Genomic DNA, 22,506 nt, shown 5'->3' on the forward strand with positions numbered 1-22,506 from the left:
TTATTTTGGATAGAAGTGAAATAATCCAACTGCTTTATTTTGGATGGAAGTTAAATGACCCAACTACCTTCTCTAAAATCTAAGTTTATTTGAACTCAAGGCAGACAGCATATTGGCAGGTGTATCTAGAGGTAGTGATTCAGAACTATGCAATGTGGAAGAGTCTGACTTAGCTTTTTGACTGATCTGAATTTTGCAGTCTGTCATGTTATGATGCCATTGATGGTAGCATCTTGACTTTCAAGACTGTTGGCTATACGGTTGAGTTAAAAGAAAAGATGTCTATTATTGTTTGATAACAAAATATGCCAGTAATGAATGTTAGAAAGGGTTGCTCAGAGGTCAGCAGAATTATCTAACAGAATAAAAGAAGCAGATATTATTTCTGCCAGTGCCTCCCCTAAGCCTTCTCTTCTCTATGCAGAATAGCCCCAGCTCTCTCATACTGTATTCATCGAGGTGCTTTAGTTCTCTCATCATCTTTGTGGCCTCCTCTGGATCCACTCCAACAGGTACATGTCTGTCCTGTGCTGAGGACCTGAGAGCTGGACACAGTGCTCCAGGTGAGGTCTCATGAGGGCAGAGGGGCATAATTACTTCCCTTGACCTGTTTGTCACACCTGGGATGGCCCAATGCAGCTGGTAAATAATGCATAATGCAGTTGGTAAAGTGTTCAGTCGGTATTACCGACTGAAATGGAGTTTGGAAATCAGAAATTAAGTTGGACTTGTTAGAAGTGCCAGACTGTAGAAATGGTAGCTTTCCTCAAAGACCCTGGTCGTCTTTAATTCTGCCAGTAAGAACCTTGATTTCTGCTATAAAGAATAAGGGAGTTTGCTGCTAACACAAAATAACAGTCTGCCATTGTAACTGAGGAAAGCTAAGGGGTAACATATTGCAAGATACGCCTGCAGAAGAAGTGAGATGAAATTCAGTGGTATAAAATGTAAGGTCATGACAATGGGAGCATGCTGTCATAAGGCAGGATCTCATCAGCTGGGATTGCCAGGCAAGGTAGCTGCTGTAGTGTCACCCATAGTTGGCTGAATCTTAGCCCTTGGTGGAAACCATGTAGAAGAAAGGGTGGTATCCTCATGTTATGCACCTAGACATTTACAGCATGCACAGAAAGATGCTGATACTACCATTTGAGGTATGATAGGATGTCTTTTTGGATGTTCAATGCAATTTTGGTCATCTATGTTCTGAGTAGATAATACTGGCACAGCTGCAGAGAGGGATTACTAACTAGGATAAACAGGGAGTGAATTGCTGAAGACATTGAGAAAGGTGGTCTGTCACAGTCTTCACTGTCTTCACTGTCTTCACTGTCCTGGCACAGTGAATCCTGAGAGGTTTTGTGATTACCTACTCACTGTAAATATCACGGGAATAAATACCAGTGAGGGAAAACAGTTTAGGCTACAGGACTAAACATTCTTACAAGAGCAACAGGTATACGCTGACTAAATAAATTTAAGTTGGAAGTGAGAGAAGAGCTCCCTGCAGTGAAGTTTTCCAGCTGGAAAAGTGGGAGTGATGAAACTGACTGCTTTTAAGATGAGCTTCATCAACTTTTGAAAGAGGAACAGAGATCACTAGTTAGCAAGTTCCTCCCAGACACCATTTTACAAGAGAATGTTGTGGCTGCTAACCTACCTTACCGAAGTGCCTTACCATGGTACTAGCTTTGTCACTGGAGATGGGAGGACAGGACCTCACTGTGTTCTGCTCCCTGCTGGTCTGCTTGTGGGAGCCCTGGGAGAACTCTGGTCTTGAGACATGGGATGGGAACTCCCACGTGGGGGTGGGGAAACAGGTGCAGTATTCATTCATGACTCCACTGATTATTTAGAACTCAGAGAAGTCTGTGTTAGAAGGACAGTTCCCACCTTGGCAGAAAGATAACCTGGTGAGCCTGTCTCCACCAGCTGTATCCAGGACAAACACTGCTCATTGTAAAAGAGCAGTGACTATTTTATAATATCTCCTGGGTACTGTATTTTGGATAATTATAATTGGCATAGTAAAGGGTTTATCATATGAATGCTTTGGGCTTGTTAATTCTAGGTTGTGAGGAAAGTTAAGGAGAATGAATGAGAAATAGTTCTGGGAAGGCTGCTCCTGGTAAATGATGTGCAGCAATGCCCAGGATGCTATTTAGGAGGATAGTGCCTCTGGGATCCAGCTGATTAACAAAGATGGTTTAGCTGTGGGAATCCAGAGCTAGAAGCCAGAAGATGTATAAATTATAATAAACAGCTTGAGCCTTCTCTGTGGTGAGGTGAAGCAGTTTTTGTGGAGGAGTTAATAGGTGTGTGCATGTGGTCCAGACACCAGGCTGGGGTTTTGGGGCACCACAGCACTAGAGGTGGCCATGACTGCAGTGAAATAAGCATCCTTATTATATGTGCTGTGAGTCCATTTGGTATATGCCTTGCAGTGGAAATGATAAAGCCAGCCTTGCAGATAAAGGCTTAGTGAAGAAAAAAAAGGAGAAAGAAGGAAGCAGAAGAAGTAATGCCTCAGGTGTAGAGAGGTACAGAAGAGAGGAGTTTGCAGGCTAAATGAAATGTGCTGGGAAAACAGAATTGTGAATGTTGTTGATTCTATTTGTGAAATGGGGACAAACTTGAAGACTAGTTGTATATGAGAAAAATATGTAAGAAAACATTTATGTGTGATAATTTCAACCTTAATGTTTTAGAAATATTGAAGTGTTTTGACAGTTTTAAGAGGCCAAAGAGTGAGAAAAGAATGTTTAATTGGCTATGCTGAACATGAGCTAGACATTTAATATATTTTTAATTAACTGAAAAACTGTGTGTTCCTGTGTCATTTTGTTTTCATCATCTAATTTTCTGACTTGTTTTAATCACAACGTCATTCAAATCAGAGCTGTAATTATGCCCAATTTCTGTTACTTGGATGTGCTGCCTGAAACCCTTACTATATTCTTGGTTTCTTGCTGTCCAAATAGCAGTAGGCATGAAAAACTACTATTTCCCTTCTTTGGAGGTAATTCTTTCTCTTATAATTTTCCCTTTCAACTTTATTAGGTGGATTGCTTCATCATAATCTGTTTGCTGAATGTTTCATGAACAAAGCACATTTTCACCTTTATTCTAAACTGTAAGAAAGTATTAAACTCCTGGGAACACCATAAGATGCATCTCTTTACTGTAACTTCCTCTTATTTGAATTTGGTTATTTTCCTTGCATTTTTGAACTTCTCCTTCCATATAAATTATTCTGCATATGTTTTTATGAATAACATATTGTGGAATGTACTGAATAAGTTACTCTGGCAAACAGTCATCTGCAGATTTTTACTTTTTGGTTGTCTCTGTATTCAATAGCAAAGAATTAAAATATTGGTGAGATTCACTTTCATTTAAGGTGAAGAAACAGTTTTTCAGGCTACACTATTAGTCTGAAAAAAAATCCATGTTTTATCTATTTACTTAAGTAATTTAGATTTGTTGTAGCAACAATGTCAGTGGAAACTGCAGTGACCTGTGAAATTCTGTTACAAGTCGTACAGCAGAGAAAGACTGCTGGCAGTCAGAAGTTTCTTAAATAAACCTTGCCCTTCAGCTAACTGCTCTGCTTTCTCAGCTAATGTTACATACCTTTTTACTAACTTTTCCTGTTACTCAGAAGTGGGATTTTCATAATCACTCTGCTAATTAATCTGTGTTTCAAGGTTCTGGGCAGGGCTAAATGCTTATAAAAATCACTCCTCCTCCTTTGATGTGGTAGAGTCTCTTTCATTGTACTCCACATTAAATTTCAGAATATTTTCTCTATGCACTACCTTCTACTTTTTTTCCCCCTCTAAATCTCTGTCTTTTTTCTTGAATCGTTCAATTTTTACATTTTCAAGAATGTGAGTTTTGTAACAAGGAGATGAGCCAGCAGCAGCCAGTGAAACTCCAAAATGAGTGGTAGCTGAACAGTTCTACACCTCGAGTACCCAAATAAGTTCCTCAGCAAGAGAGCTCTTTGAAAGATCCCAGATAACACATGATGGCAGCTCCTGGAGAAAACAGAGCCCTTGGCTAAGTCTGGTGGGGGAAAAGCCCTTGGCTGTGAATGGTCTGGTACTGGCTACAACATACATCTGTGTCAAAGGAGTTCCAGCTCTGCTGTCAGATTCTAACACCTGATTTGGATGCTTTAATACAGGGATTCAAGTGTAATGGGTGTATGAATAAATCATAATTATTTTTTTAAAGAACTAGAAGATGAGGGATGAAAAAAACCCCAAACCTGTAGCTGTTCCTTTGATTAATGACAGATATTTTCTTCTGTAAAGCAGAGGTTTTCTGTTTCACAGACAGTGGAATAAGTTCCAGTTCCAGTTTCCATATTCCAGGCATATTGTCATTTATGTGAATTTTCAAATGTTTCTTAAACACTCAGATTTCTATGTGGAACTGGGAGCAGGACCAGCTGCCTCATGCAGATAAAATACGCCTCATCCAGGTACCTGTGTTAATGAGTGTTCAAACTTTGTGTTTGTGCTATAAGAGGTTGAAAGGGCTGAACACCACTCTGACCTCCCTGATCACCACTTTGTGATCTCCAAGAGATAACTGATTAACATAGAATCTTAGAATGGTTTGTGTTGTAACAGACCTTTTAGAGGTCATCCTATGCCATGGGCATAGGGCATCCTGCCATGGGCAGGGACACCTTCCACTAGATTTGGTTGCTCAAAGCCCCGTCCAAGCTGGACTTGAACACTTCCAGGCATGGGACACCTGTGACTTCTCTGTTTTGGTGCCTCACCACCCTCATGGTAAAAAACTGTTTCCTAACATCTAATCCTAACACCTGATCTTTTTCAGTCTGAAGACATTCCTCTTGTCTTGTCATGCCATGCCCTTGTGAATAAGTTTGAGGCACAATCCTTGTGAATAATCAGATTTCCTGTAGGCCTCATTTAGGTACTGGAACATGCTCTATGGTCTCCCTAAAGCCTTCTCTTCATGCTGAACAAGCTCAATTTTCTCAGACTGTGTTCACAGGAGAGGTACTCCAGCCTTCTGCTTCAGCCCATCATCTTCATGGCCTCCTCTGGACTTACTCCAGCCCAGGTGGGGTTTCACCCCAGTGGAGCTAAGGGGCAGAATCCCCTCCTCCCACCTCCTAGCCACACTGCTCTGGATGCAGCTCAGGCTGGCTTTCTGGGCTGCAAGTGCACATTGCTGGGTCATGTTGAGCTTCTCATCCACCAACACCCCCAAGTGCATCCCTGCAGGACTTCTCTCAATCCCATCAGCCCCCAGCCTGTGCAGAACCTGACCCATGTGCAGAACCTTGCCTTTGACCTTGAACTTCATGAGGTTTGCACAGACCTGCCTCTCAAGCCTGTCAAGGTCCCCCTGGATGCCATCCCTTCCCTCCTGTGTGTTGATTTGCCTCACCCAGCTCAGTGTCATCAGCAAACTTGCTGAGGGAACACTCAATCCCACTATCCATGTGACCAGCAAAGATATTAAACAGTACCAGTCCCAATACAGTGGGGAGTACCACTTGACACAGCTTTCCACCTGGACATTAAGCCACTCACCACAGCTCTTTAAGTGTGACTATCCAGCCAATTCCTTATCCACCAAGTGATCCATCCACCAAACCTATGTCTCTTCAATTTAGAGACAAGGATCATGTCAAATGCTTTCCACAGCTCCAGGTCAGAGAAGCAGTTGGTGAGATCATCTAATTTAATCTGATAAATCACTGAGAAATACCAGACTTTGAACAGAGACATCTTCATAGCAAGTAGTACTTTTCCTCTAAATCCTTTGGCTGTTCTGTATTTTCCATACAAGGGTAACTACATGTTTTACAAGCCTTTTTCAGTCATAATGTAAAAGCTGAACACCATGGTTTGTATGGCAGCAGCTCAGACTTTAGCTCTGTCTTTGCCTCTTCTGTGCCCTCCTGCATTAACCAAGAGAGTAGCCAAGATACCAGAGTTGTCTCCATAAAGAGATCTTTTATACTACAGTGTCCACTGAGTCCTTTTCCTCCTGCCTGCATTTCTAATGCTATTAGTTAATGCTCTAGATGCAATGGTTAAAAACAGGGAATAAAGAAAAAATGGGATGTTGAACATTAATTACCTCCAGATATTAAATATCCCATTGCAGTTTTGCACAAGATGTAGGTTTAACAAGTTTAGCTGACATACTTTTTGAAGGGAGGGCAGGAATATTCCTTTTGAGCTCATTTCCATCTCCCTTTATAAATGAAACCCAGAAAGTCAATACCAGTTCAATCTGAGAAGGAAGACATCTAGCCCTTGGTGACTGTGCAGAGTATGCTGCTAAAATAATTACACTCAAAGATGCATCTGACCCCAGCATGCTTGTCTGTGTCATTTGAATAGATGCATTTCCAAATTGTATAAAGCACTTGAGGATGACTAAATTACAGACAAGTTTTTCAGAAGAATAAATTCAAGGTTATTATATATTAATGTAGGTAGTTATTGCAACATGGCAGCTCATGTGCAGTAATGTCCACTCAAGATCCAGGGAAAGAAATTTCCACTCAATGTTGCCCAAATTTTCTGGTTTGTGTCAATCTGACTTTGGTGGTGCCGATTTTATGACAATGCTACTGCTACCTAAAGAGGATCCAAAAGATGTGGAAGTGCATCTGAAGAGTTCCTTTCCAGCCTTTTTGTGCTGAGTTCATGTAAATCTCTGTGCTTTGGTTCATTTGTTCCTTGTTTGTCACATTTCAACAATTAGCAAGGACCTGTTACAAACCAAAACTTGTCAATGAATCAGTGACAGAGGGAAAGCAAAACCACTTATTCTGTTTCTGTTAATTCAGACCATTTCCATGTGCATGTGTCTCTACAGGTCTATTAGCACAACTGAGAGAATTGTAAATTTTGATCAGGGAGTGGAAACAAATGACTAGCATATAAAAGAGGAGGACCTTTTAAAGTAGTTTTGCCACAGAGAAAATTATGGTAGAATGATGTAGTGTGGAATGGTACCTAAGGCTCATCCTTTGCAGGGAAATTTATTTACATATGTAGAGCAAATCTTCAGCCGGAGCAGAGTGAGGGCATGGTGAATACTCTTGAGCAGCGTGCCACAATGCCATTATTTCTGGGTACTCCAGGTGAAGCAAATGAGGATGTACAAGGATATCTATATAGGGTTGCCCTAAATACACAGAAACGTTGTGACATCTCCCTCGCTGGGGGCTTGTAAATAGATTAAACTGATCCAGGATTGGTTTGTATCATTGATCTTTGTGCAGTTGATCCTGTTCAAAGTGGGCTGGATGAACGTGGATGACTTTTCAAAGTTCTCTCCAGTCATGATTTTCATGCTTCAGTGACACACAGGAAATCCACTGCTCCCACTGGAGCGATGAAGTCTCAGCATCCTTGAAAAGCCAAGGTAAGCATATGCTGAATTATGGCTATGAATTCAGTGTTGTTGCAGACAGTGGTAAAATTGAATGGACAGCAAGGAAATTAGAGAATATAGGGACTCTGAGTCAGGGTCGTGTAAGCGCAGCCTCATGCAAAGGGGTGCTGGTTTTGTTCAGCCATAACACCTATTTGCGAAAGGCTGCAGGGAGCAGGGTGTGTGGTTCACTGGAGAGGGAAGAAATGCCACATGTCACTTTGCCCTGAGCATGGAGACCTGCTGCAGTTCTCACTGGTGTTACTGGGAACAGGCACTTAATGCTCGGCAGCATCACACCCTGTGAATGGGACCAATTTCTCAGTGTGGATTAGGTTGTACTGACTCCCTGCACTCCAGAATAAAACGTGTTCTCTGCCTTTAGTGATCAAACTCTCATTAAATAGTGAATAGCCATTCGGTTTTGTGTTTGTGAAGTTGCTTTTCCTTCTCCTCTCCTGTGAAAGCTCTGCAGAGGGGAACGGCTGTTCTGCCACAGGAGGTCCTGTCTTACAGCCCTGCTGTCATTAGTCTTCTGTCACACTGTCGGGCTTTCATGACTCAGGCATTAAAAAAACCAAATAACCAACCCTCTTTCTGAACTAAAATAGCCTTAGAGTTTTTTAAAAGAAAATCTTAATACAAATAATTAGGTCATATTTTCTTTCTGAAAGCTTTTAATGGGACTCATGATTTTACTGCTTGAACTGAAGCAACTTGAATGTTTGATTATAATTTTTGAACAAAATTCAATGCCATTGAAGTCACTTGAGAGCTTTGATAGATTAAAAAAAAAAAAAGGAGAAAGAGGTCTTTAATATTCAGTAACTTTAAAAAAGGCTATGCCTATTTTGTAGTTGAAGTCAGTATTTCTCAGCAGATCTTTAATGCATCAGAAAATGGTTCCTGAAAGAGGAGAAAAACTTGAAAATAAATATGTGCACATTTCTGCTTATATAAGCAAGCAAGCAGAACAGGGAAAATAGAGATAATAAAATAAGTGTCAAAGCTGAGCCTAGATTTTATTGTGTTGTAAGTGAAAATTGCTGTAGCAATGCTATAGGAGAAAGTACATGGCTCCACAAAAAAAAAAAAAAAGCTGAGAATGGTGTTGTAGGGCATGCTTGCAGTCATGGTGTAAACCATACTTGTACCCAGGTCATGCCCAAGTTATGAGTACCTCTGACTAACCTAGTGAGGTGCCACCTGAGATAAAAACATAGATCTCAGAAGAAAACCACATCAAGTATCTCTGTGTGACTTTGAATTGTCCAGCATAGGTAGGTCCTTACCACTCAGATCTCCTGTACTCTCCCCCTTCTCATGCAGTCTTTGGCAGGTGGAAATGCTACTCAAGTAGGCTGCTGGGCATCACGGGTGATGGATCTGTCTGCTTCTGTGGAGGTGCAGTGGTGGTGGTGGTGGCTGCACAGCCCTTCCCATGAGTTTCTTTCACATCAGTCAGTCACGTGGCTTTGCTCCCACCATCCTGGCAGCGAGGGCCAGCTGTCTGGCACCTCCTCACTTCCACTTTGTGAAAAGAAATGAGATACTCTACACAGTCCTTCAGGCCAGAAAATTTATCACCAAGATTACTGATCTCAATCCATGGTGAAATCGAGGTAACATGCCATTCACTTCCTTCCTTGCCATTACTCAAGCCCCCCAGCCTTGTGTCTTTGCCCTCCCTAGATGACTGGTTCCATTAACCCCTCTACTTCCACTAGGGATGTGGAAAAACTAATTTACTTCAGATGCTGGTTTGTGGGGCAGTGCTGCGGTGAGCTGGTAGTGTCAGATCTGGCCAACTCCAGCCCAGGTCAGAGGAACTGCAGCAGAATGAAAGCAGTGCCCCAAGAAGTGAGGTAAGAGGAGAGGACTCCTCTCTTTCTCCTGGCACAGGTCTTGTGGAGGAGCACACCTACTCTCCTCCCTGGCTCTGTGCAAAGTCAAGCAGCACCTTCTGTGCATGTGCCTCTGGGTAACATGGTGGCTTTGGAACCCGTAGGGGTTAGAAATGATTCCTTGTGAGAACTGGGATTGTGGCCATAAGGGCTGGACTGTACCAGCTGTGAGAGGCACCCTAAAGATATCCTCCATAGGAGAGCCAGGACCTGCCTAACTCAGAGGCAGTGATGCCCGTTTGCAGGGTGAGAGGCTTCTGTCTATATGCTCGTGCATAAAATCATTTCCTACCAACCCAGCAAGATGAGTTGGGCTTGCATAGCATGGCTTTGGTAGAGGGGGGTGCTACAGGGGTGGCTTCTGTGAGAAGCTTCTAGAAGCTTCCCCCATGTCTGACAGAGAACCACATAAGAATATCTATGAAGACCATGGTATGTCTTCATAGATATTAGGCTTTTGTGAGCCCAGTACATACCATGTCATGTAGGTGGTTTGTTCGCCTGAGTAAAACCCTTGGTGAGAACAATCACTAGTTTGAGGCACAATTTGGAAATTACAAGGCAGGGTGAACAAGGTTTGTACTGCTACCACAAAGGCACCCTGAGGAATATTAAAGCAGGCTTATTCTAATAATTATTGTGAGCGTTTGAGATAAACACTGAAACTGAGCAACGTGTGGTTTTTAGAGTCACTGGTGTAATCCACTCTCAGGATGGCACATGGGGAAGAGATAATCTGTATGGTTTTTGCATTAAATAAAATTAACAGAGCTACAGAGCCTACATCAAATCTTTAAGGTCAGTGGAATCTTTTCTTCAGCTATCTTTTTTAAAAATAGGATTGTGTTATTTAGCTTTGCTATGCAAATAAGTTTTTTGTTTGATAATGTGATTCATTTCTGACTTATCTATAAATGCTTTTTAGTCTCATGAACAAAAGATTTCCGTGACTTTATCTAGCAATTTATGTGTGAGCAGAATGTCATGCAACTGCGTCCTGTGTGAAATATCAGTAAAACAAAAATAACCCATTCAACTAACCAAGCCAACTGTGGATGAAATGGCAAGGCAGGCTGACTTCAGAAGAAAGCCCTAAATCAAAAGGAGGCATGACTGTTTGGTGGAGTCTGACTTACTAAGAACACATCAGGAAAAGGAAAATTGTATTTTGGTCAATATGGCTGAGTGTATGGACAGCAAACTGTATGGTGTGAAGAAAGAATGATATCAGAACCAGCTTCAGAACAAGTAAAAGACAGCAAATGAAGTTAGTTATACTTCAAGGGGGAGGAAAACATCAAGGTTATAAGGAAGGGAGGGGAGGGAGGAAGGAAGGGGAGGGAGGGAGGAAGTTCGGAAGTTTGGAAGTTTGGAAGGAAGTTTGGAAGGAAGTTTGGAAGGAAGTTTGGAAGGAAGTTTGGAAGTTTGGAAGGAAGTTTGGAAGTTTGGAAGTTTGGAAGGAAGGGAGGAAGTTTGGAAGTTTGGAAGTTTGGAAGTTTGGAAGTTTGGAAGTTTGGAAGGAAGGAAGGAAGGAAGGAAGGAAGGAAGGAAGGAAGGAAGGAAGGAAGGAAGGAAGGAAGGAAGGAAGGAAGGAAGGAAGGAAGGAAGGAAGGAAGGAAGGAAGGAAGGAAGGAAGGAAGGAAGGAAGGAAGGAAGGAAGGAAGGAAGGAAGGAAGGAAGGATGGATTTGTGCCTGCCTACAATGAATCAGTTGACCTTTAAACCTCTAACTCTTTGGTCTTAAATAGGATGGTATTAACTACAAAAGCAACATACAGCCATCTCATAAGTTCAGCCTTGTATCTTTGTGCAGAGCTCAGCAGTACCTTTCAGATGTGAAGATGCAGTGGAGTTTACAGGTGCTCTGAGCTGCTTTTGTCACCTTGGTGGTCTATCCTGTTCTGCTGAGATCTGTCCTGGTTCTGGTTGCTTGCAGATCTTTTCAAACAGTCCAGGCATTGCCAGGTATTTAACACCTGACCTGTGCCCTGTTACAGTTCTACAGCTTTTCAGGATTACATAAACTTACATCTAAAAGTGCTGGCTGGGTTCATAAGCAGCAGAATGCTTGAGTTTGGTTTTATGAGCTGGTGTGCATACATACGAGTGCTTCAGTCATACTGAATCAATGACTGAAATAAAATGTACTGCTGATATGTGGATCTTGCAGTAGATTCAAGTACATTTTGGTGAAATAAAACCTTGGTATTCTCCTGTGAAATCACAGAGAAAAATCATTTTAGCTGCTTGGGTTTTATTCTGTATTAAATTATTTTTCAAACGGACTGATTCTAGTAGCCACTGAAAAGTACAATCTCTGTCTGCTAATAGTTCTCTTTTCTTTATATCTGTTTTCCTAAAGCTTTTGAGAGAAGATATGGGGTCAACATGTTCACCTTCATTACTGTCAGACCAAAATTTTCCATGTACCTTGTGTCTGTGAAAAAGACTGCACAACATGCTTGTTTAGGGGAAATCACAGATTTATAGAGCTTAGAGCAAAGGGAGAACACAATGTTCATCTAAACTGACTGCAGCCCTGCCCAGACATTAGGTTCTTTTATTTAACTCAGCAGCTTGAGGTTGACCAAAAGTATAATTTTGGAGCTATACCCAGGCTTTATTTAAAGACTGCTGCAGAGTTTGTCACAGTCATTGGGATTTTGTACCAATGGTCAATTACCCTTTCTCTGAAAAATGCCCTTTCTCTGAAAAACACCCTTTCTCTGAAAAATGTATACCTATTTTTTTTGGAACTCTGTTAACTTCTTTCTTCTAAAAACTGGATTTTGCTGCTTCACAGCCCCAGCAGGACTAAGGAGCCTTTTATTTTTCTTACAGATATTTCTTGTGATTATTATTTTGTATTTGCACAGAAAAATGTCAGAAAATTTTATTTATACTCAGAAGCACAGTTAGGCAGATATCCTTTAGACCCCAGTATTCCTGTGCTAAGGATCTGACATAATTAAAATCTGCCATCTTAGAAAAGAGTTGATATGATTATGATGCTTTCTATTTCAGTTACCAACCACTGGCTCATTGTTAAGTCTAATTAATTCATGGCTTGCGTATCAGTACTAGTGAAGAAAGGGTTTTTGGTATATGTTGTACTTATACTGTAGGAATCATGGTTGTTTCTGTGTTCTTCGAAATACTATTTTTAGCATTTCCTTGAGTGTATCAAACTTGCTTTGCAAATGGCTTGAGTTCTGTGTTACTAGTTTTTTCCATAAGCAATTCCCTTGCAGTCATATGGCCAGATGATATCAAAAAGTATCTGGTCCATGGTCCAATTTTGCCTTGTGCCTAGGCAAAATCAATAATTACTCTAAGCCTGCATGATCTTCCATCCATTCTTTTTCACTGAGAAGTTGAAGTGCAATCAACATATTATTTCCCCAGAGAATGAAAATTAAAAAAAGTTTTTAAAAAGCTTGAGCAGTAACCTGTGTCCTGTCTCACTTGGTTTCTTTCCCTTAGGAACCAAGTAAGATCAGTGGGAGACACTGTCAGTAAATCCTGCCTTGATGCATTTGTCTCACTGATTTATGAGTAATTATTGTTCCTCTTTTCTCCTTAGGGCTCTTCCTGCAATGATGGAGTGGGTCCGAACTCAGAAAGCAGGAGAGAGTGGTGTGAATATTATCACTGCAGATTTTGTAGAACTTGGTGACTTTATCAGCACAGTCATAAAACTCAACTATTCTCTGGATGAAGGTGAAGATGACACTACTTGATAGTACTGTGATATGTGTGTTGTTGCATTATTCAGAATTTGAAAAAAAAGAAAGATTGTATTCTAAAAGGATTATATTGTAAAACACTCATCTTCTTGTAACACACGGAGGTGTTTAGGGTTTTAGTGGGTGGGTATAAGGGAAATGTTTTCATCATTTATGATCATTTTTCATATTTGTGTTTAGTGTGAAGAGCAAAACTAAACATGTTTACAGTGTCTGATAAAAGAAGGCCATTTACAGGTTCTCCATGAGGTACCAAATGTGATTCATGTGTCTTCTGTGGTTATGAATAGTGCCAAGAAATTTGTTGTTTTCAGAGCAAGGGGATGTATATATTGTCCTCTTCCTGCTTACAGCAGGATTCCCAATGGTGTGAGCATTGCACCAGGAGACTGAGGGCAGTATATCTGGCACAAAAATTTCAAGCTGCTACATTTCATCTGTTAGGTGGTTTAACTGATCATATTTATCAATGAGCTGCAGGTTTAAATGCCTTTGTGATGTAAATCCAAAGTTATGCTTCTAACACATGCATAATCAGTGGACAGTAAACATGACGTGTTATGTACCATAATCAGTGGACAGTAAACATCATCTACTGTGTAGCTTGCACAAAGCACAGATGAAATCCTCCTTGCTTTTCATTCTCAAAATGGGGTTTTCCAAGGTCTCTGCCTCAGGTCAAGCCAGCAGGTATATGATACTGGCCTAACTCTGTAATCACAGAATGGCCTGGGTTGGAACTTTAAAGATCATCTAGTTCCAACACCCTGGCCATTGGCAGGACAATTTTAACTAGACCAGGTTGCTCCGAGCTCCATCCAGCCTTGCTTACACACTTTCAGGCATGGGGCATCCACAGCTTCTCTTGGCAACATGTTCTAGTGCCTCAGCAAAGAATTTTTTCCTAATATCTAATCTAAACCTACTCTAAGTAGCCATTCCCCCTTGTCTGTCACTACATGCCCTTGTAAAAAGTCTCTCTCCACTTTTCTTGTAGACTCCCATCGGGTACTGGATGGCCAAAATTAGGTCACCCCAGAGCCTTCTCTTCTCCAGATGGAACAATCCCAATCGTCTCAGCCTTTCCTCATAGGAGAGGTGCTCAATCCCTCTAATCAACTTCATGGCCTCCTCTGGACTTACTCCAGCAGGTCTTTGTCCTTTTTATGCTGGGAGCACAGAGCTGCATGCAGTGCTCCAGGTGGGTCTCACCAGAGCAGAGCAGAGGGGCAGAATGCCCTCCCTGTCCTGCTGCCCACAGGGCTCTGGATGCAGCCCAGGACACGTTTGGCTCTCTGGGCTGTGAGTGCCATGGCTGGGCCATGTGCAGCCTCTCACCCACAGCACCCCCAAGCCCTTCTGGGCAGGGTTGCTCTGGGTCTGTTCAGGCTCAGCCTGTGCTGGTACTAAGGGCTGCCCGTGCACTTAGTTTTGTTAAACCATATGACGTACCCATGGACACACTTCCTGAGCTTGTCCAGGTTCATCTGGATGGCATCCCATCCTTCAGGTGTGTTAACAACCCCATTCAGCTTGGTGTTACCTGCAAACTAGCTGAGGGTGCACTTGATTCCTTCATCTGTGTCATTAATGAAGATATTAAACAACACTGGTCACAATATGAACCTCTAAGGGACAGCTGCTGGTCCATATTTTCCCTAGTTCCATCAGGAACACAGTTAGACTAGCTTTAAGCACCACTTCTTCCCAGGATTAATCTAATATAAGAGCCTAATATGAAAACGACTGTGTTTAGCATGGATTGAACATAAGGTGAGTTGTGCATACTCTAACATGTGCAGTATTTTGTCCCATGGTGCAAACCTGATTTCTGCAAGACTGAAACTGCACTTAAAAATAGGTGCAGTCTAAGCTTGCTTTAAGGCAGCTATGAGCAGAACACTTTTCCACTGATTACAAAAAATCAGTGCCAGTTTAATCAGTGAAAAGTTCCTGTACTAAAGAGTGTAGTAGTTCAATTTTAACTAATAGCAGTACTCTATAGCTCTATAGTCCTTAAATTGTCTGTGGGATATTATACTGCATAACACAAGATTGAAAATCTACTGAATGGCACTGTTCCAGCAACAAAATCACTGATCATCCTAGCTTTAAAGAAACATATATAAAAAGTAAATGAAAAACTTAGTAATTTATAAAATGAGAGCATTCCAACTGACACCTAACTGGAGTATGACACCAAACTGGTGAAAATACAGGCAGTCCTATCACCTGGACACATCAATACACATGTACACAACTTTGGAAAATAAAGCATCTCATCTGTACGAAACAATAGATGCTATAACATCTTACAAAGAAATGTTCTTTGAAATATTATGAGGATTTATGGGATAGAATTAAGGTCAAATTTCTGTTGATATTACTAAAACTTCTGGTTGAGTGAGAAGAGAGAATCACATTATACCATCCGTTGCTATTTTCTGTCAGATGATAATGACTACTATCTCCCATCAGAGTTTAGAAGTCCAGAAATGGCCATATTGAACAGATGGGTAAGAAGCATTATGGGGGATTTGTTTGCTTTAGGGAATGGAATAAAGAACACTTCCTGCTTTTTTGTACTGAGAGGGTGCCTTGGAAAAAGTGTATGCACATATGAGTGTAGAATAAAGAGTAATTTAATTGTATGTGTAGTATGACACATTTAAATGTATGTGTATAGCACACACATCCTTTTACACTTGCATAATGATTTTTGGGGTTCTGGACAGGACTACTACAAATTTGTTTGCAAAAAATCCATGCAGCTCTTATGAAGTCATGATGGCTCTTTCAGTAGCATTCTCTTCTGTATAGGTTAGGACTGTACAAGTCATCCCCAATGAAATCTGTGATCTAAGCTAGTTAGGTTTTTTTATGGCATTTAAACTTCATCCAGACTGCATCAAAAATTTACCTAGAGTCACAAATCATGTTTTTGTTGAACAAGGGGTATGACTTTAATGCTTTTGCCCACAACAAAACAAGTTATAGAATGGATTGATAGACTTTGTTTCTGGTTTCCACAGGCTCTCCAAGTAAAATTTATGTAACAGACATATAAAATGAAACATGAAAATAAATTTTGAACCCACACCTATGTGAGTGTCCTACATAAAAATGTGAAAATGTTTGCTTATTTATTGGCAGTGTAGTGTAGAATGCTCTTTTTCTCATTTAGCTAGAGTTGGTTTTTTCCAGACTCCTCCTGTGATTCTTCAGCCATTCAAATATAGCCAAAAGAGTTAATCTATCATTCTAATACAGTAAAGTGATCTGAATCCTTGGGTGGAGTGAAAATTAGGTTTCTTTTTTTTTTTTTTTTTTTTGGATTCTGGCTGAAATTCTGTTGCATCTGAGAGCATCAACACCAGGTTTCTGCTGGTAGCCCTGCTCAAACATACCAGACACACCAGGCTTTTTGCTTGCTCAGAGGTGTACTCAAGGCAAATGCTTTGCTGTATTTTAAAAAATGTATGTGTGTGTGCCTATATATATATGAATAAGTATAGAGCTATCTAGAGTTTGTTAGTATTGTTATGAAATGTTTGCTTAGTGTCAGTTTTATTCTAATTCTCATTTGGAAATAAATAGAAAGTAAAAGCAAAGCAAAAAAAAATCCTCTGACAAGAAACAATAATAGACAAATTGTATCATTTGTCCATTAATGGGGAAGAATACTAGCAAAATCTTAAATTCTGGTCAGAAAAAATACGTTTTCATTTAGCTGTCAATCTTTCTATTGGAGAAGCACAGCACTTTATGGTAGGAACAGGTAAACAAACTTGCCTTAATTACTAAAAGAAAAAAGTGCATGTGGGGATATACTATCCATGCTCTTCTGAAGATTTCATCTGTGAGGGCCTAAAGCTGTAAGTTTTAGTTTTAAAACTAAGTCTTGATAGAGATGCACTCCCTGTTGATGTTGCTTGGGGATCTTGCCAAAAAAGAACAAGCCAGAAAGTACTATGCAGCACAACTGGACCATTCAAGAGCCCAGTTTTGTCACCCATATGCAGCTAAGATTGTCTTTGATTTCAACCAGAAATGTGCTTGCTGGGTTGGGTCAGATGTGTTATTCTGATCCCACGAATTTGAAAGATTTCTTCACATGTATTATGAGGAATCTTGCATGGGAAATTAGTTGACTGTAAGCAGCCCATCAAAGAAAAATACCTGTCTATATTATTGATATTGATGTATACATCAAGTGCTTTTGTTTTCTGGCACTTTAATGTGATTACTTGATCCTTTCTTTTCACCCATACTTGAAAAATGGCAACTGTGCTGCACAAACTGAATGTCTCAGCTGCGTATACCCACCTGGCTCCATTTTTCAGTTTACACATGCTGAGACATCTTCATTCCATACTGATCTAACCTGCAGAAATCCAGTCCAAACAGGAGGTGGTTCCGGGAGTGCAATTCCTGCCTATTATGGTGAGGGGTGAATCAGAATCAAACCACAGGAGCATAGTTTTAGAATTAGTGGGTTATTTGCATTCTTTTGCTGTTGGATACATTTCTGGTTTTGTAGGTCCTGCTATTTCAAAACATTCTTTTAAATGTAAGCATGTATGTATATATAAATATATATGCATGCGTGGCTGAGAGGGAATGTATGCTGGGCTCAATCTTTCTGCCATACTGATACAAATCTAGACAGTTTCTACTAACTTCAAAGTAGTTACTAAGCCTTTACCCTGAGGTGAGAGTGAGCAGAAAGACACTGTGTAGTAATTATAGGCTGTGTTGCAAATTAAATTTAAAGTTCTGGAGCTTAATTCCACAAAATAAAAAAAATTAAAAAAAAAGAAAGCAGAGTGCCCTGAAAACACAGTTCCAGAGCTGTTTATCCTCAATTTAGTATATGAAGCACTACTTATTAGCAACTGATTAGGCCATTTGGTGATTTCAAGAGTTCAGGTAACACCATTTCAAAGTTCTAAATTCCTTTTCAGTGAAGTAAAAGCTAATAGTGTATGATGTACTTGCCATATCTCAGTGGTAGCTTCTGTGTAACATACAATCAATGTTGTTCTGAATTGTATACGTTTACCCAATGATGAGGTTAAAATATGCTGTACAGTATGTGTAATATATTGATTACAAGTATTTGGAGTTCAGTGGTCTATTTCATTTTTACTGTGCTGCTGTTTCGTAGATATGTATGTAAATGGGATTATGGATTGTCTACAGTGTACAAGGAAATAATAATTAATCCTAAAGGAAAAGGGCAGTTATGTGACCTGCCTTAATGCATTAAGATAATATTGTTAAATCTTATAATTATCAGTTCTGTTTCAGATGTTACCAAGGGTTGTCCATAGAGCTGACTCCCTCACTTTCTCGCACGAAGGAGTTAAACAAAGTTACTTGGAGCTCACTTACAGATTTGTAAATACAGAACAGGATGTTTGCCTGATCAACTGCCTTGACTGTACAATGTGGCAAAGACATGGTTTCCAGTGTGTTACAGATCAAATCACTTCTGCGCGCACACAACTCCTGCCAATGTCAGCAGGAATTGTGATCATGTAATTGAGTGGCCTCAAATTAATCTTCTGGAATATAGTCATGATAGGAAGATGGGGATATCCTGGCTTTAAGGAAGTGCCTGGATGCTATGCAATACTGCTCATGTCCTGTGTTGGAACATAGGTTTAAATTTGCAGAAAGAGCTTTGAACTTTGCTCCACTGTAGGTTGGACCTATCAAAAAAAAAAAAAATCCTTATGTAAAAATTGGGAACGCCATAGGCTGATCAGTATGGCCTGGCCTGCCCATGTACAGCATTCTGCTTTCAGGAATTGTGGCAGCTTTAAATAAAAAAACTATAATAATTCCCTGTCCCTGCAGGACCTACTTAGGAATCTCAACATTGCCTACAGGTATGACTCCTGTACTATTCCCACACCCAAGTCTAGCTCTCCATTCATGGTTTATATTTAAGATGCCTGATGCCAAGAGTAGCATAGAGGTGTTAACTAAACACAAAGAGTGTCAACCTTGTGCCTGGCTTGGAGTAGGGTGCCTGTTCTCCAGCAGCACATTTGGTATGAGGTCAGCTTCAGTCAGATCCACCTGAACAGTGACTGAGGGAAGGCACAAGTCTGATTTCAGAGCCTCTTCAGTTGTCCAGTTAAAATGCAGCATCTTCCCACTTCTCTCCTTTGCCTCTGCTCAGTGCTGTTTGTCTGGACTTGTACATACACATCCCTTTACCCACCAGCTGAATATTGGAAATTTGTCAGCCTCAGCACATCAGAGCAGTCCACATGGTCATATAAGATGTGCAGCTAAAAGCTGGAAGTGGGCCTCATCTGATGTCCCAGGATGGTTTATCTCCACACTCCAAGTTACGCACACACATCCTCTTGAAGAGGCGTCACCCTGGCCAATGAGTATCTCTTCAGAGGGAGGTGCACTTAGGGGTTTTTGTTTCTGCATTAAGATTGCATATACTAATATCTTCCTTCAGCCTTTGGTCCTACAAAGGTCAGTTTGATTAGAATCAATTCCTCAAGTAGCTGCAATTAGTATTGCTGTGAAGCGGGGATCCTTAAAGCAGAATCCTGGAGTTATGTGTAATTACTATTACTGAAAATAAAAATACATGGTTAAAAACACAATTTTAAAAAGAAAAATTATATGGGCTTGCCAGGACAGTTAAGTTTTTGACTGCCTCACTCATCAGTAATTTAGTATCATCTAGGTGATGATTATTAGCATGTCTGCTACTTAGCATGCCACACTGCCTCCTGACACTGTTCAGGGTCTCTGTACAGAAGCCTTATTCTTCCCAGTGAGCATTAATGCATTTGAATGACTTGTCTCAGTTTTGGTGGGAAGGAGGATTGTGTAACACTGAGAACATGGAGCTCCCTGCGTGTTGCGCCCACAAAGGTTCACAGAGCTGCACCTTCTCGTTTTAGGATCTGTTTAATGGTACTTTACTAAATGTTGTGTTAAAAATGCCTACAGTTCTGTATAGCAAATGTGAATTTTTATGACAAGAATGAGTATTTAGAGTAAAAAAGGTAATATAAAATCCAGTTTCTTTGTATTCAGTGAAACATCTAATAAAGCTCTGGTACCTGTATTCTTGTTTAATGGCTTTGTTGCTTCATTTAAGGCTTTTCATGTGGGAGACTTTTTAAGCACAATTTCGGTTATGGGGTGGAGCCATATATTAGACACAGGCTGTGCTGATATGTAAGGGGTGTACATGGACCATCCCCTGAGGCCATTGCACTGGGAATGTCCTTTTTACCTGGTTACTATAACGACCCTTCAATACCACAGGATGCTGTGAGTGTCCATGTTGTCCGTGGTGTGTCTGTGCTGTGAGTGTCCATGCTGTCTGTGGTGTGTCCATGCTGTGAGTGTCCATGCTGTCTGTGGTGTGTCCATGCTGTGAGTGTCCATGCTGTCTGTGGTGTGTCCATGCTGTGAGTGTCCATGCTGTCGGGGACACGGTGGGCTCTTGGCTACCTCTTCTCCCCAGTGGGGCTCTCCAGCCCCCGCCTGTGTGAGGCAGCAAAGAACAAGACCCGGTGATGCAGCCTGCTGGCTCACACCACTGGTGTCTGGAATGCAGGGGACCGCCCTTGTGAAGTGTCTCATTGTCCCCTGGGCTGTCCCACATCGCTGCCCACGCTCAGTGAGGCCCACCATTGAGGCAAACCAAACGCTGCTTGCCTGCAGGTGCAGTGGAGCAGACTGACTGCTGCCCCAAGTCTGGCTCCAGGACATACCAGTGAGGAGGTGAGTCCTGGTGTCTCCTGTGGGGTGCAGGGACCCCCCTCAGAACCAGGCAACTTCCTAGCAAGAGTGCTCTGTACACAGGAGCAGGGCCAGCTTCCAGCCAAAGCTGGGTGTGGCATGTCAAAAGGTTAAAGCCTTTCTGCATAGCAGAAGCTTGAAGTTTAAGGTTTGCATTACATTATTTTCCTAACAAGGCCAGAAATTTTGTTTTCCAGTTGCTCACTTCTCCTACTGTGTCACAGGCAAACCCAGTCCAAATACAGTGCCCTCCTACTCTTTGTGACCTCTCACTTGGCCCAGGTGAAGGCTGCAGGCTTCAGGGTTACAGTAGAAGAGGCCATGAAAGATGAGCAAGTCTCTCAGTGAATCCCTCCAGAAACCCATGAATTAAATTTGCCTGCTGCTTAAAATGTCTCCCTACTTCTTCCTAACCCACAGGTACTGTCTTACCAACAGGAGCATGTTAATTGGTCAGTACACAGAATAAATTTTCACCATTGCTAAAGTGGTTACTAAGCAGTAAATGTAGCCTTTAGTTCAGATCATTATCAATCAACAAAGCTTCTATATTTTCTTTAAAATGTTGTAAGTGATACCAAATTTTCATATGGTTATTAAAAGCTAGCCAACATGCACACAGAGGGGTAAAAATTGCAGCTCTTGGCAGTGCTACTGGACTAGAGCATGTGGGGGTGGCACAAATTGCAGCAGGAGCTGGTCAGCTGGAAGGGACATCAAACACGGTGTTGAGTTTAGCATCATGGCTCTTAATGCTTTTACTCACACATCCAATAGCAAATGTTCAGTCTGGACAAAATCCACAGGCATCCGTGCTGGCAAGGGGCAGGGGGAAGTGGGGGTGGGGTTGGCAGAAGAATATGCCCACAGAAGCTGCCTGCAATCTTGGAAGACCCAGTTGTTCCAGTATCCAGCAGCATTTCATACACTTGATGCCCTAAAGGCTGGAAATAAATCCCCACAGACCGCCATCTGTAGAGCAGGTATTTGTTTATTGCAGCGCTGGTGGTGAGGGGGATTTCTCCTCCTAACTCACCCACTTTTGTCAAGTGCTGTGATAGAGTAAGTATTGCTCAATGTCACTATGTCACTACAGCATCATCACATATGCCCTGGAACTAATTCATATAGTATGATCTCATGGTTATTAGGTAGTTCTTTTGCGCTGCACTTGTGCCTCCCCAATTTGGGCGTCACTAGGGGTCTTTGATGAAGACTTCCAAGGTCTTTTTTGCATCTGAATTTTTTAACTCTGTCTTCAGAGCATGTGCAGTTACAGTGTTCCTTGGTCTGTCTGGTCTTAACTGGCCTAAATTCTTTGTTTTGTGGCTAATTGGCTTTGCACTTGCCATTTTCTCATTAGTACTATACTTATCTATCTCTAAAGCTATCCACCTGGCGAGTTTTTTCTTCTTTTCTTTATCTATTCAGCATCAAGCAACTAGTTAGCCTTATACTAGCCATTACATTGTATAAAAAGTTATTTATATCACGTTAGATATGTATAAAAGTTATGATTCATGTTACATAGGTATAAAAAGCTATGATTCAGGTTATAAAAGTATCAGAATATATAGATATATAAAAAGTAATGATTTAGGTTATATTGATATCAGGTTATATAGATG

At 41.1% G+C, this 22,506-nt stretch overlaps 1 protein-coding gene across 2 annotated transcripts in view; it reads left to right on the forward strand.

Annotated features, from left to right (window-relative positions):
- The window catches only part of PLCXD3 (phosphatidylinositol specific phospholipase C X domain containing 3), a 75,336-nt gene extending 62,252 nt beyond the window's left edge, over positions 1 to 13,084 (forward strand). For both annotated transcript variants that reach the window (XM_053932318.1, XM_053932319.1), the window contains one exon: positions 12,928 to 13,084. In XM_053932318.1, the coding sequence (XP_053788293.1) occupies positions 12,928 to 13,084 (157 nt within the window). The remainder of the gene's footprint in view (positions 1 to 12,927) is intronic.
- The last annotated feature ends 9,422 nt before the right edge of the window (positions 13,085 to 22,506 follow it).

This window comes from Vidua chalybeata, chromosome Z (assembly GCF_026979565.1).
Source record: "Vidua chalybeata isolate OUT-0048 chromosome Z, bVidCha1 merged haplotype, whole genome shotgun sequence".
Classification (NCBI taxonomy): Eukaryota; Metazoa; Chordata; class Aves; order Passeriformes; family Viduidae; genus Vidua; species Vidua chalybeata.